Here is a 16,396-nt window from a genome sequence, read left to right on the forward strand (position 1 = left end):
CTTGCAAAGTCAGTCAAACAATACAGTTCCTCTGAATCAGCTGGTGGTTCATGGGGGTGGGAGGTGCTGTGCTCCTCCCCCAGCCCACCGGGGGCTTAGCTTCCATCGCGGCTCTCTCACATCTGCATTCCACACACTTTTTAAAAAAACAAATATTGCCTTAATTTATTTCAAAACAAAATAAACCTTATTACACCCATCTCATATTAATATAAGCAACAATTTAATAAAAATAACGTTGAAAAAGAAACTATATTAAAAGTATATTAAAAAGAAGAAATTTGATGGGAATTGGGTGCCATTTACATTTTTGCAAGTTTACTTAGTGTAAAATACACACTCTTTAAATAACAGCTAGTCAGTAGTAAAGCAGGCACAAAAACAAAAAAGATACAGTAGATTTGAAGAACCAGTAACATAAGCCAACTTGACCTACCTGACATTTATGGAGCATTCCACAACAAAGCAGAATATATACATTCTTTTCACGTAGACATGGAACGTTTAAAATATTTATACACCATAAAGAAGTCTCAATAAATGCAAAAGCATTGAACTCATGGAAAGTATGTCCTCTGACTATGTAACATTGAATTATAAATCAACAATGGAAGCCAGATAGGTGATACACACCTGAAGTCTTAGCACTTTGGGAGGCTGACACAGGAGGATTGCAAGTCTGAACCATTTGGGAGCAAGTCAGCAAGACACTGTCCCCCCCCCCCCCCAAAATGCAGCTCAGTGTGAAAGCCATGGTTGAAAAAAAAATCTCTGAAAATTTCCAAATATTGGAAAACTAAATAACGTCTCCCTAATTTAACTTTCTTTCTTTTTTTGAGAGAAGGTCTTGCTATGCAGTTCAGGCTGTTTTGATCTTACTAAGTATCCCAGGCTGGCCTCAAACTCGCAGTGATCCTCTTGTATCCCTCCAGAGTGCTGGGATTTCAGGTGTGCACCGCCATGCCCACCCTTATTCCTGTGCCTGGTTAGAGTTTACTATAATCTAGGGCACAAATATACACTGGAGACAGTCATAAGAGAAAGAAAACTTTGTTTCCAGGATAGGATAAGTGCAATTAATAATCACATACGAGTTTGGCATCAAGGTGAAACAGCCCTTGAGACAAACAATCATCATACTGCCAAGGATTTGATGAGGATCCATTCCTGATATTCTAGTCACCTGATTCCTCAGGGTTAGGGTTAGGGTACCTGATTCCTCAAGGGCATTACTCTGGGAAACGGGAAACGCTAACTTTGCAAACATCTGAGTTTTCTCCCTTCCTCACCTGCCTGTGAAGTCTCATTGGTGACCACATCCTCCTTCCCTGAGGGCTCCTGTGAGCACAGGATCACAGCTCAAGCTGTGCATGGGCTGCCTTGCCCCTCTCCTCTCCCATGTGAGCCTGTCAGTCTGTGATGGCCCTGGTCCCCACCCTTCATCATGAGCCCAGTGAATCTGGCTCTGTCTCTTTTGTTCTTCTACTGAAGACTCGTATTCTGAGACTCAGCAACAGCTCTACACCAAGTCATGTGCTCTGTTAGAGTTAAATAGTTTTCCTAAGAGCATCTCAGCAACTTTGAAGAGGAAATTCTCCGGCTTATTTCACCAGGTAGTGTACAGGTATTTGAAAATTGTTAACTACTGAAGGAAAGAAAATGTCCAGGACAACCATCCTATCCATAGGCCGGTTTCCCAAGACAGAGAATTCTACAGGTTAGCAAAGGGCATTTACGTGGGGCTCAAGAAGATGATCTGTCTGCTCTGGCAAATACCCCATGGTTCGTGTTCCTCAGAGGATGATTCAGAGACTGTCTGCTTCAAATCAGCATAGTTTGGGGTTCAGTTATGGACTTCCTGGATCAACTGTCCTACAGTGGAAACCAAGAATCTGTGTACATGGAAGCTTCTCCAGTGAGCCTCAGGCAAGGCATTTCACTAAGAACCATGGGTTCAGTGTGCTAAAATACACACTGAACATTTAAATGTTTAAAAATTTATACCTGGGCATGCTGACCCATGCCTGTAATCCCAGTACTCTAGGAGGCAGAGGTAAAAGGTCTGGAAATTTGAACCCCATCAGGGCACCTTAGCAATTTAGTAAGACCCCCTCCCCCCAATAAATATAAATAAATAGAAAGGCCTGAGGATATAGCTCAGTGCAAAGATCTGAGTTCCATCCTTAGTATCCCATTCTGAGTAAAAGACACACATTCTTATGAATTCACTTCAAAATATTCCCCCTTGTTTTGAATACATTTATTCTGCTGTTCTTGCAACTTTCTGTAGCAGTTCTGGAGTCCTCTTTCATGAGTGTCTTTATAAAGTGAGATTTAAAAATACAGTGCACGCTGCTGTCAAGTGCCAGCCAATGGGACGGCAGCCTCATAAAAATATCTTGGTGTGTCCTCAGCTACCTTATTCACTTACGGCTCTTCTGTGAAGTTATAAAGACCCTGAAAAGTAACGTTTTTGAGCTGATTCAGGACATGGAGGCAGCAGTGACAGCTCAGCCAAAGACATGAAAGAAGACCTCTAGCGGTGCTTCAGGAGTGGCACGAGGGATGGAATAAGTGTGCAAAGTGAGGGGAATATTTTGAGCGTGATTATTGGCAATGTGTCTCTTATGGTAGTACACCGTAATTTTTTTTAAAAATTCGCTGTTTTTTAAAAATCACAGGTTGTGTTATTTGGGATCTTTAAAGCAGTTTAAAGACACTGGGCGCGGGGCTGGGGATTTAGCTCAGGGGCATAAGCGCCTGCCTTGCAAGCAGGTGGCGGTCGTGAGTTAGATCCCTGGTGCCGATAAAAAAAAGTGTAAAAAAAAAAAGACACTGGGAGCTTCCCTACAACCTGCCCCTTATGTGCTCTCCCGCTGCCCTGTTAGGAGGTGAAGCCAGGTGCCAGGCTCATCTCTTGTCTGTTCCTCCCTCATCCACTGGCTGCACGCCTTTGATCTCACACCCACGTGCTTCACTCTACTCCAGCTCCCTAGGGTAGGGCTACCTTTATTTTTTTTTCTATTTTTTATTCATAGGTACAAACTGCAGCCAATTAGAAATGGTGGCTATTACAGCATCCTGTGAAAAATCATCAAAGATACCAGTTTTTCTAGAATCCCTTCCGTAACGAACTGACTATATTCTGAAGAATTCTGAACTTAGTGCAGATGGAAGAAGAGAGATGACAAAGAAAAGAGGAGGAGAAGAGAAAGAGTGGATCTGTTTTTTTTTTTTTTTTTTTTTTTTTTTTGTCTTTTTCGGTATCCCTAGCCCCTGGAAGAGTGGATTTAAGGAAGAGATAAATGTGGAGGCTCTGAGCAGCTGCCTGCTGCATTGTCCACCACTCTTCTCTATCTGTCCCCGTCCTCTACCTCAGTAGAGGCCTCCTGTCTCATCCATGCTTCTGTGAAGTGAAGACACATTCCGACTTTTCTGTTTTTGTCCATTCTTTACTCAGAGAAATACTTGCGAGCACTTAACCTACCTGAAGCCATGAATTAGGAAAAAAGATATGAAGTCACGCCTCAAGAAGTTCTACGCTATTCTTGACTACAGTTCATCTGTGCACTTTCTAGAATCCTATAAGCTATTTCTGCCCCAAGAGTTTTACTGTCATCTCTTTGAAGTTCTGTAACAGGCCTGGAAGCTCAGTTGGCCTTTGACACTAATGTGGCCAATGACATTTGCATTACAAACTTGGTAACTGGGGTTGGGGATTTAGCTCAGCGGTATAAGTGCCTTCCTTGCAAGTGTGCGGTTGTGAGTTCGATCCCTGGTACCGATAAAAATGAAAAAGACAAAAAAAAAAAAAAAAGAATGAGCTCTGAAAGCTGTGTTTGCATCTGCACTCATATTTGGGGTCTCTGTTTTATTAGAACTTGTTAGATCTCCAGGCATTACTAAAACCCTCTTCCTCATCACCAGCCATGGTGTTCTATCAGCAGAAAGAAGGCCTCCAGAATCTTCTCCTGCCTACAGAATTTGGTAATTCTAGAAATTCTGCCCGTAAGATGAACCAGAATCGTCTTCTCTCTTCAATCCTCCCATCATGTTTCACAGGTGTGTTATTTACTCACCATCTGCAGGGCAGGAAGAGGTGGCTCACATCTGCCCTTCTCTGTCCTATCAGTCAGATACTGGCTTCAGGTTCACAGCTGAAAGTCTCAACCAAACAGCACAAGATGCCCAGTTCAGGACCCTGGGGTACCTCAGGGACTTGGGAGGCAGAGGAGCCAATGAGGCCTTCGTCCAGGAGAGGGGCTGACCCTTTCCTGCTGCCCCAACAGCCCCAAGTCCAGCACAAATTCTCTTCCCTGGGAATGGCTGCTGTCCTTCTGAAATATGGGCAGTGATTTCTGCTGGATGACGCTTCTCAGTTTGCTCTCTGGGCCATCTCTCCACTTTTCAGCCCTCATTACCTTTGGGCTCACAGCAGTGCTTGGACCATGCTGGTCTCACAAGTGCAGTTTGATAAGTGAGCCAGTGAGCCCTGTTGGGCTGTCTGCAGGCTGGCTCGGTCATTTTTGCTGAGTAAATGTATCTCTGTCTGAGCTGTTTGGTGATAGGATGGTTGCTAGATTGTGTTGCTATTATTCTTTCATCTCGTTAATCATGTTCGTTTATGTATTAGGTCTGTCTTCCCAATCAGAATAATCTCTGGATCTTTCTCAGTGTGCCAGGCTTTCTTCACATGCATTGCATTAACTCACTGAATTTTAACAAGTTTTAAGATTTGTGGTGTTATCCTTATTGTGCACCTGAGAAAGCTGAAACTCAGAGAGCTGAAGTAACATCAACAGTTCACAGCTGGTTTGCGGTGAAGTCCCAGCTTTTGAAACTTGGCAGTTTGACATCAGGGCCTGGATGCCTGCATAAAATATGCTGTCTCTGGAATATAAACTCTTAAATTTCTGAGAGGGAGGGCACAAAGCTATCCAACAAAAAATAGTGATGATATGCATGTATGGGTGACTATTTTATTATTTAATAGTGTTTTAGGACCCCTGAGAGAACAAATTGCATGTTTCTTTCATATTTTCCATTGTTGCTCAAGTAATGTTTATCAACTAACCAAAGAGCCAACCAGCCAAGTAGAGAAGACCATACACCAAGCCAAATTTCCTCAGTAGGATAACTTCCAAGAGGTTGTCTTAGGGCGGAGTTTAACCCAGTAAGCTCCTAGGTATTCAAACTCACTCCTGGTGGTGACAAAACTGGGTAATTATGGAACTGACAAACCTGAGCCAAGCGATGCAGTTTGAACCCTTGGGTCTCCCCAGAGATCCGACGCCAGAGGCTGTTCTGGTGCGTACACCGTCACCAGACTGGGGAACCTGGTCATGGTCCTCCTGATCCATGGGCGCCACCTGCACACGTCTGTGTACTCCCTCCTGAAGAGCCTGTCTGTCCTGGATTTCTGCTGCTCCTTCCCAGCAGTCCCCCAGACGACTTGGTAAAGAGAAAGGTGATCTCCTGTTATGGCTGCATGGCCCGGATGTTCTTCTATGCAGGCTTTGCCCCCAGAGAGTGCTTTTGAGTCGCTGCCATGGCCTGTGACTGCTCTGCTGCCCTTTGTAATCCGCTGGTCTCTCCTCCTCTCTCCTCGCTCCTCACTCTCCTCCTCCTCCTCCTCCTCCATTGCATCGCCTCGAGTCTGTTTATTCAGTCTGAAGTTCTGTGTTGCTGATGTGGTCACTCACTGTTTCTGCCATGGGCCACCCATTTTGTTCCTGTCTTGTGTGGACACCTCACTCCATGAGAACTTGTTCTCCATTTTTGCAGGTTTCAGCCTTTTGAACTGCACCCTCACCATCTTGGTCTCCTACTTCTTAATCCTCTTCACCATTCTGAGACAGAAATCAGTCCAGGCAGGTCCAACGCGTTTTCCACCTGTGCTTCCCACCTCACCGCTGCCTGCTTCTTCTCTGGTGCAACGCTTTTCATGTATCTGCGCCCAGGCCCAGCTACTCCCTTACCTAGGACCGCGCGGCCACTGTGATCTACACAATGGTCACCCCAGTGCTGAACCCTATAGTCTACTCAGTGAGAAACAAGGATGTGAAGGGTGCTTTAAGAAAGGCGTTGGGCAGAAAAATGGTGCAAGGACCTTTTCCACTCATTGCTGTGCTGTAGGAAAGCCCAGGGACCTTTGCCTTGGGTGTGCTACTCTGAGCAGATTCCCAGCTGGCCCTGTAAGTGCGGCCAGGTCTCTGGTCTCCATGGGATCTCCATCTACCTGCCCAGGGACAGCTGAGACTGTCATGGAGACTAAGAGGTCAGAGGGTGTTTGCTTGTTGTATAACTGCAGCTGCTGAAGGTTTGGTTATGCCTCTGTTCTGATGCTGCGGTTGTATTTCCGAGTTTATTATTACAAGTAGGTACTTATATTCACTAGAAAGTATCCCTTAACTAACCTGAAGACCTTGGCTGCTTGAGGAAACCCTTCCTCCTATTTACAGTCTCCTCTTTGTAAAACTGGCTCCTTAACTTTTTTTTTAGTACCAGGGATCAAACTCATGACCTTGCGTTTGCCAGACAATTGCTTATGTCACGGAGCTAAATCTCCAGCTTGACTCCTTAACTTAAAAACTTTCTTCTTGTTGTTGTACCCAGGATTAAATCCAGGGCCTTGCACATGCTAGGTAAGCACTCTACCACTGAGCTACATCTCACTGCCCCAAACTCTTTTAAAAATTGTTTATTTGAATGGAATTGTAATGATATCGCAGCTTCAGAATTCATGCGGGGCTTTATTACCTTTGCTAACTGTTTGCCTGGTGTGTTGCTGAGAGGCTGCCAGTTGGCTACTTTCAAACTGGCTAAAGTTGGTGAAGTTCTGAATTTTTCTGAATCAGAACCATCTTGCCTTTTAAGAGGCCCTAGGTACTTATTTGCATCTGTGGTTATATTGCCTTACTCTTTCTCATGTTTTTGTTTTCTCTTCCTTAATAACATTTGGCTGGACGTGGTGGGGCAGGTTGAGGCAGGAGGATCACTGTGATTTTGAGGCCAGCCTGAGCTATGTAATGAACTGAAGGCCAGCCTGAACTGCACACTGAAACCCCGTTCAAAAAAAAAAAAACAAAAAAACAAGCTCGGCAGAATTTTAGCAATCTTCGGGACTGGAGATTTAGCTCAGCAGCATAAGCACCTACCTGGCAAGTGGTAGGTCATGAGTTCGATCCCTGGTACAAAAAAAAAAAAGGAATTTTTGCAATATTTTAAAACATTTTGTTTTGAAGTTTTTCCTCCTATGTCTACAATGAACCACTTTCCCATTTTATTATTATTTTTTTAACTTTTTATCAGTACCAGGGATCGAACTCACGACTGCCTGCTTGCAAGGCAGGTGCTTATGCCGCTGAGCTAAATCCCCAGCCCCCCCATCTTATTATTTTCAGGTTTTTCCTATTAATTCCTTCTATTTTGTTTCTTTTGTTTCTGTCAAGTTTTATTAAATACTAAATTTTACAAAAACTTTAAACATATCTATGTATATCTATATGATCTTATTCTTTTTTTTTTATTGGTACCAGGGATCGAACTCATGACCACGTGCTTGCAAGGCAGGCACTTATGCTGCTGAGCTAAATCCCCAGCCCTATATTATCTTATTGATATTTCTAATATGTCTATACTATTATTAATGTACTTACTGCATAATGATTAAACATAAAATGCAAATAATCATAATCTAGGGACAATATCATCAGTCCACCAGGATATGTTCTTGCTTTAGCTTTGGTAGGTTACTTAGTCATATATTTTTCTCTTTGATATTGTTTATTTTATTTTAATTTTTTTATGTTGGTACCAAGGATTGAACTCATGATCTCACACTTGGCAGGCAGGCTCTTGTGCCACTGAGCTAAATCCTTTCAATATTTAGTTTAAAACATTTTTGTATGCTGAAATGAATCCTTTATTTGTTAAATATGTTGCAAATATTTTCACCTTGTTTGGCTGTTAAAAAGTCATTGCATTAGCCAAGAATTTTCTAGAGAAACAAAACAGACAGAATATATATCAGTACACAACAGAATATTGCTTCTCAGAAATACTGCAAGAAAATTTTTAATTTTATTTATTTTTTCTAAAGAACAACAGAGGTTAAGAGTAGAAAAATTTACTGGAGTAAAGGAATGGGGAATAGGGATGGGAAAATGGGGAACAGGAGCAGCTCCAAGAGATAGGAGGGGTCACAAATGGGTTGCCCATGAAAAAAATTTTAAAAGAGGAGTTGGGTCCTAAAATTTGGACTCCGATGTTCTGTGTGAGCTTTGGAAAGTGACTTTTATCTGCATTATTATGTGGGTCACAAAGGCAAGTTGGTCACGAGCTCCTGGAGTTCGAGTTCTGATCTGATGGGAAATTGAGATACACCAACGACAGCAATTACAAAACCGATGTTACCACCAGAAAAGAGGCCGTGCACATGGGAGTGTGATGGAGGAACTGAAGAGAGTAATTGCTGACAGTGAGGTCACCAAAGAGGATGGCGCTTTGTGGCCTCCTCCTGACAGGGCAGGCCGGCAGGAGCCTGAAGTCTTTACTGGAGATGAACACATTTCTTTCACAACATCAAAAATTGGTTCTTATTGATGTTAATCAGTCCGAGGACCCTGAAGGCTTAGAGTATTTTATTATCTTGTCCAGGACCTGAAGTGTTTGGTCTTCAGTCTTATTAGATTACACTTCAAGGTCAAACCAGTTTAGGTTGAATATTGATGTGGACATGAGGGGCGTAGGAATATTTGTTTACCCATTATCAGGAAATTTTTGTGTACATCAAGGCATTTTTTAAATAAACTTTATCTTTAATAAATGTCATAAGGGCTGGGGATTTAGCTCAGTAGCACAGTGCCTGCCTGGCAAGTGCAACGGCCTGAGTTTGAGTCCCAGTACCTAAGAAAAAATTAAAAAGGTAATAAAATCCAGTTTTTGTTATTTTACCAAAAAAAAAAAGAGGATATTTTTTATGGAAACTGGGTCATGTGAGTTTGGAGGTATAGAAATTCCACAATAGACATTTTGTCCTGTGACAGAAACTTGGTCCAAGCAAGGAGACCTGTTCGTGACTATGTTAGAGGCCATTGAAGATGGCAATTTGGAAGAAATGGAAGAGGAAGTACAGCTTAAGAAGAGAAAAAGACAAAGAAATGTGGATAAAGATCCTGTGAAGGAAGATGTAGAGAAAGCTAAGAAGAGGAGAGGCCGCCCTCCAACTGAGAAACTGTCACCAAATCCCCCCAAACTGACAAAACAGATAAACACTATCACTGATACTGTGATCAACTACAAAGATAGCTCAGGACAGCACCTCAGAGAGGTCTTCATTCAGTTACCTTCCAGGAAAGAGTTACCAGAATACTATGAATTAACTAGAAAGCCAGTGGATTTCAAAAAAAATAAAGGAAAGAATTCGTAATCATAAGTACCGGAGCCTGGGTGACTTGCAGAAAGATGTTGTGCTTCTCTGTCACAATGCGCAGACATTCAACTTGGAGGGATCCCAGATCTACGAAGACTCCATCATCTTATAGTCGGTATTTAAGACTGTGTGGCAGAAAATTGCCAAAGAGGGGGCTGGGGATTTAGCTCAGCGGCATAAGCACCTGCCTTGCAAGCAGGCAGTCGTGAGTGAGTTCGATCCCTGGTACCGATAAAAAGACAGAAAAAAAAAAAAAAAAAAAAAAGAAAAAGAGAATTGCCAAAAAGGAGGAAAGTGAGGAGGAGAACAATGAGGAAGAGGAAGAGGAGTCAGAGTCTGAGGCAAAATCTGTTAAGGTGAAAATCAAGCTCAATAAGAGAGATGAGAAAGGTGGGGACAAAGGAAAAGGCAAGAAGAGGCCAAATCGAAGCAAAGCGAAGCTGGTAGTGAGTGATTTTGACAGCGATGAAGAGCAGGATGAACACTAACAGTCAGAAGCAAGAGGGACTGATGACGAGTGATCCCAGTGGAACTGAACACTGTCCTCCTCCCTCTCGTTTCTACCCAGTGAGTTCACTTTGCCATTTGGGCACTGGATCCTTTCTGTGTCCTCCTCCTCCTCCTCATCTTATAAAATAGACTCTTCCTCAACTCTGAGGACATAAATATATTCTCTACAAGCTTTGCCTTCAAATTGTTTTGTTGTCAGTTTGGGATTCAATTTTTTTTTTTTTTCAAAACAGATGTCCCATAGTCCCCAAGCCACTTCTTTGTTATATGATTGGTCCACCACTAAGTGACTTGTGTTTACTGTCTCCGGTAGATCCACTCTTCCAATACATAATTAATACCTTCGTGCTTACCGGTGCAGAGGTGCCTGCCTAAATCCCATCTACTTGGCAGGTTGAGGCACATGAATTGCAAATTCAAAGCAAACCTGGGCAATTTAATGAATTCATTACTCAAATTAAAGGTAAAAAGTCTGGGGACATAGTTAAACATTAGAATGGTAGTGTTAGATTGCCAGTACCACAATGATAACAATGACAGCAACAAAATTTTCACTTTTAGTGTTAGGCACAGTTTTCTACTTTTCATTAACTGATGTTTGTCACTTTGAGCATACAGCATCAATAGTTTATCCTGAGGGCATCAAAACAACCAGCAGTTCTCCACTCTTCTGAGTCTCAAAATTCAAAGATGAAAGACTACTTTGAGAAGACAGCCCCAGAGCACTGTGTTCAAGAACGGTAGCAGTTCGGGGAATTTTTCCCTTTGGTTTGGGTGGGTAACGTAAGAAACAAGGTCCTTTCTATCAAATGATATAATCAGGAGTGCCTCCATCTAAGACTCTAGTCCACCTTAGGCTGCCCCTTCTCCACCCCTTATAAAAGAGTTTGGGAAATCTCTGCTCAGTTTAGATTCCAGGAACCAACTGCCAAAGATAATTTATCAACAGCTAAGGACTTTCATTTCTCCATATTCTCATTGTCTGCTACCTTAGCAACCCTGCTAAGCAACCCTTCTGGCTCTCCCCTAGCTCTAACCAACTGGAGTGGATTGTGAATCTTCAAACCAGCCAATAGAGAAAAGGTCGGATGCTGCTCATAAATTAGGAAATAAAAGGAGCCTATTTTTGCATCTCTGTGCACCTGCTCTCTCATGCTAGCATGTGTTTGCATGCTTCTGCAGAAGTAAAAACCCATGCTGCTCTACTATCTGAAATGACAAATTGAATCTGATGGTAGATTCCCAACAGTAGTGCTAATCAACCAGGCACTTGACCCTTACAACCAAGAGAGAAGGAAGCCTGGCTACTGCCCCAGTTGGCAGCTGATCTTGGTGCATCCACATGGTACTGGTTTTAAGCACATGAGAGTATGAGTTGTGGGGTCAGGAAGGCTTCCACCCAGATTTCAGAGGAAGTCCTGCAAGGACAGGGAGTATGTCCTGCATTTTGCATACAGGAGTGTTCGTGCATCTTCTGGGGGCTAAGAGCAGAACAGTATAGCTTATATTCAGGTGTACCTCTAAAGCCTCATGTGTTCATAATTGGGGATTTGGCAAGATAATTGGATCATGGATATGCAGATTAGTCCACTGATAGGCTTAGCATGTCTGGATGTGAATGGTGAATTTATTGAAGAGGGAAGCTCCACCTTGAGTGTGGGTGGCACCAACCAATAGTTATGGAGCCTGGAGGCAAAGGAGGCTCACCACTCTGCCTGGCACGCCACGGACCATTTCTCCTTTTCTATGCCCCTTTGCCATGCTGCCCTGCCTTGGAGCCAGGTGACTTTGGAGTGAAGCTTCTCCACACTGTGAACTAAAACAAATCTTTTTTCTTTTAACTTGTGGCTGTTGTGTAGGAAGTCTTAGCAATGAGAAAGCAACTAAAGAAATTTATTTTTTGTTTCTTCATTAATGTTTTAAAGCATTTTATTAGTAAGATCTTTTACCTGTTTAATGAAATCTTTAAACTCATTAAGAACCTTAAGAAATTGCTTGTATATTTCTTTTTTGAGCTCTTCAAATACTTTGACCACTTGGTTTTTGAGTTTTTTGACTGTAACTTTCTCTACTTCAGCTCCATGAAATCGTCTTTTGAGGTGCTAAATGTTTTTTTGTCTTTTTTTTTTTTCCTTTTTTATCGGTACCAGGGATCGAACTCAAGACTGCCTGCTTGCAATGCAGGCGCTTATGCCGCTGAGCTAAATACCCAGCCCCGAGGTGCTAAATGTTACTAGAGACTTCTTGTTGCCTTTCTTTCTTTCTTTCTTTCTTTTTTTTTTTTTTTTTTTTTTTTTTTTATCGGTACCAGGGATCGAACTCACGACCGCCTGCTTGCAAGGCAGGTGCTTATGCCGCTGAGCTAAATCCCCAGCCCCTCTTTTTTTTTTTTTGAGATACGGTCTTGTTATGTGGTTAATGCTGGACTTGAATTCACCCTGCACCTCAGAGCGGCCTCAAACTCACAATGATCCTCTGGCTTCAGCCACCAGAGTGCTGGGATGACAGGTATGTTGAGACCATGCCCAGCTTATTTCTGTTTTTGTGCTAGAAGTTGAAAATCAGAGTCAAGATGCTTTGTCCCTCTGTAGTTAGAGTCTATCTTCTTATGATGTGTCCTTGGATGTGCACTGATGTTTATAAGCCTCTTTCATCTGTTCAGCATAACACTGAGGGGCTCCTTAGTGCCCAGCCTTCTTCTGCAGGCTTGCATTTGCAGAGGTAAATTCCCTTCCTGGGATTCTGGATTAGTATTCCAGATTGCTTCATTCTTTTCTTTATGTTGTCTTCAGTTTGTCTAATTTCTTTAAGACTTTGAGTTTGGGGCCTGGGGATTTAGCTCAGTGGCATAAGTGCCTGCCTTGCAAGTATGTGGTCGTGAGTTCAATCCCTGGTACCGGTAAAAATACCAAAAAAAAAAAAAAAAAAAAAAAAAAGACTTTGAGCTTTGCTAGCACCTTTTTCTTGATTCCCAGAGCTCTCACTGCTTTTCACTTTGCTAAGTTGTTGCTTTTCTAGTTGTGCGATTCCAGGTCTTAGGGAGGCTGTGATTTACTTTGGGTCTTCACTCTGTTTTCTTTACTCTTCCAAGAATTTATATCTTTATGGTATTAAGTCTCCTATGGACATATATTCTAATCATAACTTATCTGTGCATTTTCATATTGTTAAAAATTTTATTCATACATTTTGACTACATAGGGACTCCAGGTTTTTGCCAATATGTACCTAAATAAAAATAACACTCTTCAGGTGTTTGCTGCTTCTGCACAAAAATAAAATTGTTCTTGTATATTGCTTTGTGGGGCCCCAAAACACTTTGAAACTTTATTTGTTAATGTCAATTCTATCTGTAGGTTGGGATGCTTCAGTTCAGTTCAGCAAAATACTAAAAATTTACAGCTTATAATCAACAGAAATTTTCCTCACTACTCTGGAGGCTAGGAAGTTTGTTATGGTTTCTCTTGGAGCCATCTAAGCATGCATGAACTGACACCATGAGCTAAAATAAGCTTTGCTTGTGGATGTTAGGTATTTTGTGCCAGTCACAGGAAAGCTAACACAAAGTTAACATCAAGGTGTCATGAAATTTGGTGTCTGGTAAAGGTTGACTTTCTGGTTTGTAGGTGGCATCTCCTAGCTATGTCCTCAGATGTCTCGTAAACTTCATATAAGGACAAGAATTTCATTTATGAGGGCCCTACTCAGGACATAGATTCTTATCAATGGTTTTGCCTCCTAATACCATTAACTTACAGATTTGATTTTAACATTTAAATTGGGAAGGGCCCACAAATATTCAGGACACTACATAATCAGCAAGGAAATAATCTAGAAGGAGGAGATAACAGTTATTAACATAAATGCATCAAACAACAGTGTGCCCAAATTCATAAAATAAATACTGCTGGGACCCAGGAGAACATGGCGGACAGACAACAGCAACTACCGAAGGCTCTCTGAAAGGCTCGGCTCAGAGGCCAGGAATGATGCGGACTAAGGAGACACGAACCAGTAGAGATATGCTCTGCTGACTCAGGAACGAACTGGGCTGAGAGAAACCAACTTAGAATACAGTCCTGGTGCTAAAATAGGAACAGAAAAGGCTCGGTGTGGAGGCTCGACCCCGCGCCATTGGAAACCGCGATTTGGGTTTCCTGCCGCGATTTGGGTTTCCCGCTGCCCGGCGGCTGGCTGCATCCACAGCAGCTCGGCAAGGAGAGATGCGCAGAAGCTCTGGGAACGGGAGTCTGCGAACGGAGTCGAAAACAGGACGGACAAGGAGGCATACACAAAAACTGACTGGTGGCGAGGTGAGTGAGAAACTGACCCCCTACCACAGTTTGACTCCAGCGGAGGACTTTTTGGGCTCGGGCAGTCCTGTAAGAGCAGGGCACGGTGGCGACTCCAGCCACACATTCCCCTCTCGGACGGGATTGGTGAAAAGTGCCTGGCCTGCGTGACGCTGCTGGCGGACTCCCTAGGCTGGCCTAACCCAGATCCCAGAGCCTGACGGTGGCCCGGAGGAGCGACTGACTCCCGCGTAGGCTGCCTCCTCCGCGACTCCCTGGTGCGCAGCGGTGGGCGGGAACAATTAGCCAGCGCAATTTGATCAGGCTGTGGCTGACAGGCAGGGAAGCCGGGCCTCCTATGTAAGCTTGCATTTTATAAGGAACAGAAAATGTGGGGAAGGGAAGCAACAAAAAAGGCTCCTCGGCCCCCAATCCTGAGAAACAGGCAATAGTGGACACTGCACCAATATACATTAAGCGCCATTTAGAGAGCCTCATAGACCAATTCAGGAATGAAGTTATCAATGACCTGAAGCTAGAAGTATGCAGAATAGTTAGAGAAATGCTAACCACCACCCAGGAAAAAACAGATGGTGGAATGGAAGAACAGAAAAAGAGGGGAGAATTGCTTGATGGAGAAAACAGAGAAAGCATTGAGTATGTGAAGCAGGTTCAAAGGGACTATCAAGAAATTAAGAAGTCTATCCAAGACTGGCATAACAGCTTGAAAGAAACTAAGGACAGACTATCTGAACTGGAGGGCAGACTTGTAATATGGGAGAATGAAATGAAAAACTTCTTAAAAATAACAAAGAAACAAACAGCAATAATACAAAGACAAGAAGATGATAAGAGGAGCCATAACTTAAGGATTAAGAACATAAAAGAAGAAGTAGGGACACAAACAAGTGAACTACAAAAGCTACTCACAGAAATAATCCAGGAGAATTTTCCTAATTTAGCAAAAGGTAAAGATACTCAGATGTATGAGGCATACAGGACCCCAGCTACCTACAACCCTAACAGAGAAACACCCAGGCATATAATAATAAAAATTCCAGAAATTCAATACAAGAACAGAATATTAAAAGCTGTAAGAGACAAGAAACAGACTACTTACAAGGGAACACCCATCAGAATTACAGCAGATTTCTCTTCACAAACCATCAAATCACGAAGAGCATGGGGGGAAATAATTCAAGCTTTGAAAGATAATAATCTCCAGCCAAGATTGAGATATCCTGCACAACTGTCCCTGGAAATTGATGGAAAAACGAGGTGCTTCCAGGATAAAGAGGAACTAGGGGAATTTGCAACCACCAATTCAACCCTACAGAAAGTATTGCAGGATATTCTAAAAAAAGAAAAATACAAAGAACCCAGAAATAGTGGCGGGGAGGCTACAACGAATGGAGCAGAGAACAAAATGAAGAAGACAAACTGACAGCTACTGACAGAAAAAGAGCTCAACAGAAATGAGACAGAGACGATTGGATGATAGGAACAGCTATTTTGGAGAAAATGACATCTTAATAGGTAATACTGATTTAGTACCATCTTGTTTTGAAGTCTCATCTAGCTTTTGTTCTTCTGTCTCCAATGTTCTAAACAGGTTGTATCTTATTGGATTTTATTATGTACGATAGTATAAGCAAAAACCTTTTAAAGACAAGGAGATTATACAGAAACCATTGTTCATTTTCTGTTAGTCGATTCTAAATACTCTATAATGCTGTCATTCTCTTAAATGGTTTTACATTGTTTTGATATACTTAATGCTACAGTATACGAAGTTGTACTCAAGGACTTCAAGGAAAGAGTCAATATGGTAACTACTTTTGGGTCGGAAATATCTGGTGGTGAAACACTATTCTGCTTAAATGGTTATGTTTTGATCTGCCCTGTTTCGCTGTTATGCCCTCTTTTTTTCTCAATCTCCACTCCATTATTTACTTTTTTATTTTTATCCGTTTAATTAAAGGGAAAAAATAGCAGGATATAATATAGTAACCCACTTTGACTTTCTATTATCTCGATTTGAAGCCCTGTATTACTCTCACCATCTTGTTTTTGACTGAGGTTCCTCTATTCTGTTTTGCTGGATAGTATCAGGTTCGAAAGTTTAGGCATCAGCTGAGAAGATAATGAGATTCATTATAAC

At 42.3% G+C, this 16,396-nt stretch overlaps 1 protein-coding gene and 2 pseudogenes across 1 annotated transcript; all 3 read left to right on the forward strand.

Moving 5' to 3' along the window:
• The first annotated feature begins 3,232 nt into the window (after nucleotides 1-3,232).
• LOC134473243 (olfactory receptor 5AU1) lies at nucleotides 3,233-6,199 on the forward strand. The gene is given in 6 exon segments (XM_063236926.1): nucleotides 3,233-5,302; nucleotides 5,305-5,448; nucleotides 5,451-5,586; nucleotides 5,588-5,865; nucleotides 5,868-5,951; nucleotides 5,954-6,199. Coding segments are annotated over 6 exon segments (900 nt in total). The 5' UTR covers nucleotides 3,233-5,226; the 3' UTR covers nucleotides 6,136-6,199.
• Nucleotides 6,200-6,742: 543 nt separating this feature from the next.
• LOC100719061 (protein mago nashi homolog) lies at nucleotides 6,743-8,718 on the forward strand (annotated as a pseudogene).
• Nucleotides 7,775-10,068, forward strand: LOC100714138 (probable global transcription activator SNF2L2; annotated as a pseudogene).
• The last annotated feature ends 6,328 nt before the right edge of the window (nucleotides 10,069-16,396 follow it).

Source organism: Cavia porcellus, unplaced genomic scaffold (genome assembly GCF_034190915.1).
Source record: "Cavia porcellus strain 051 isolate PalLab524CR breed Dunkin Hartley unplaced genomic scaffold, mCavPor4.1 scaffold_26, whole genome shotgun sequence".
Taxonomy (NCBI): domain Eukaryota; kingdom Metazoa; phylum Chordata; class Mammalia; order Rodentia; family Caviidae; genus Cavia; species Cavia porcellus.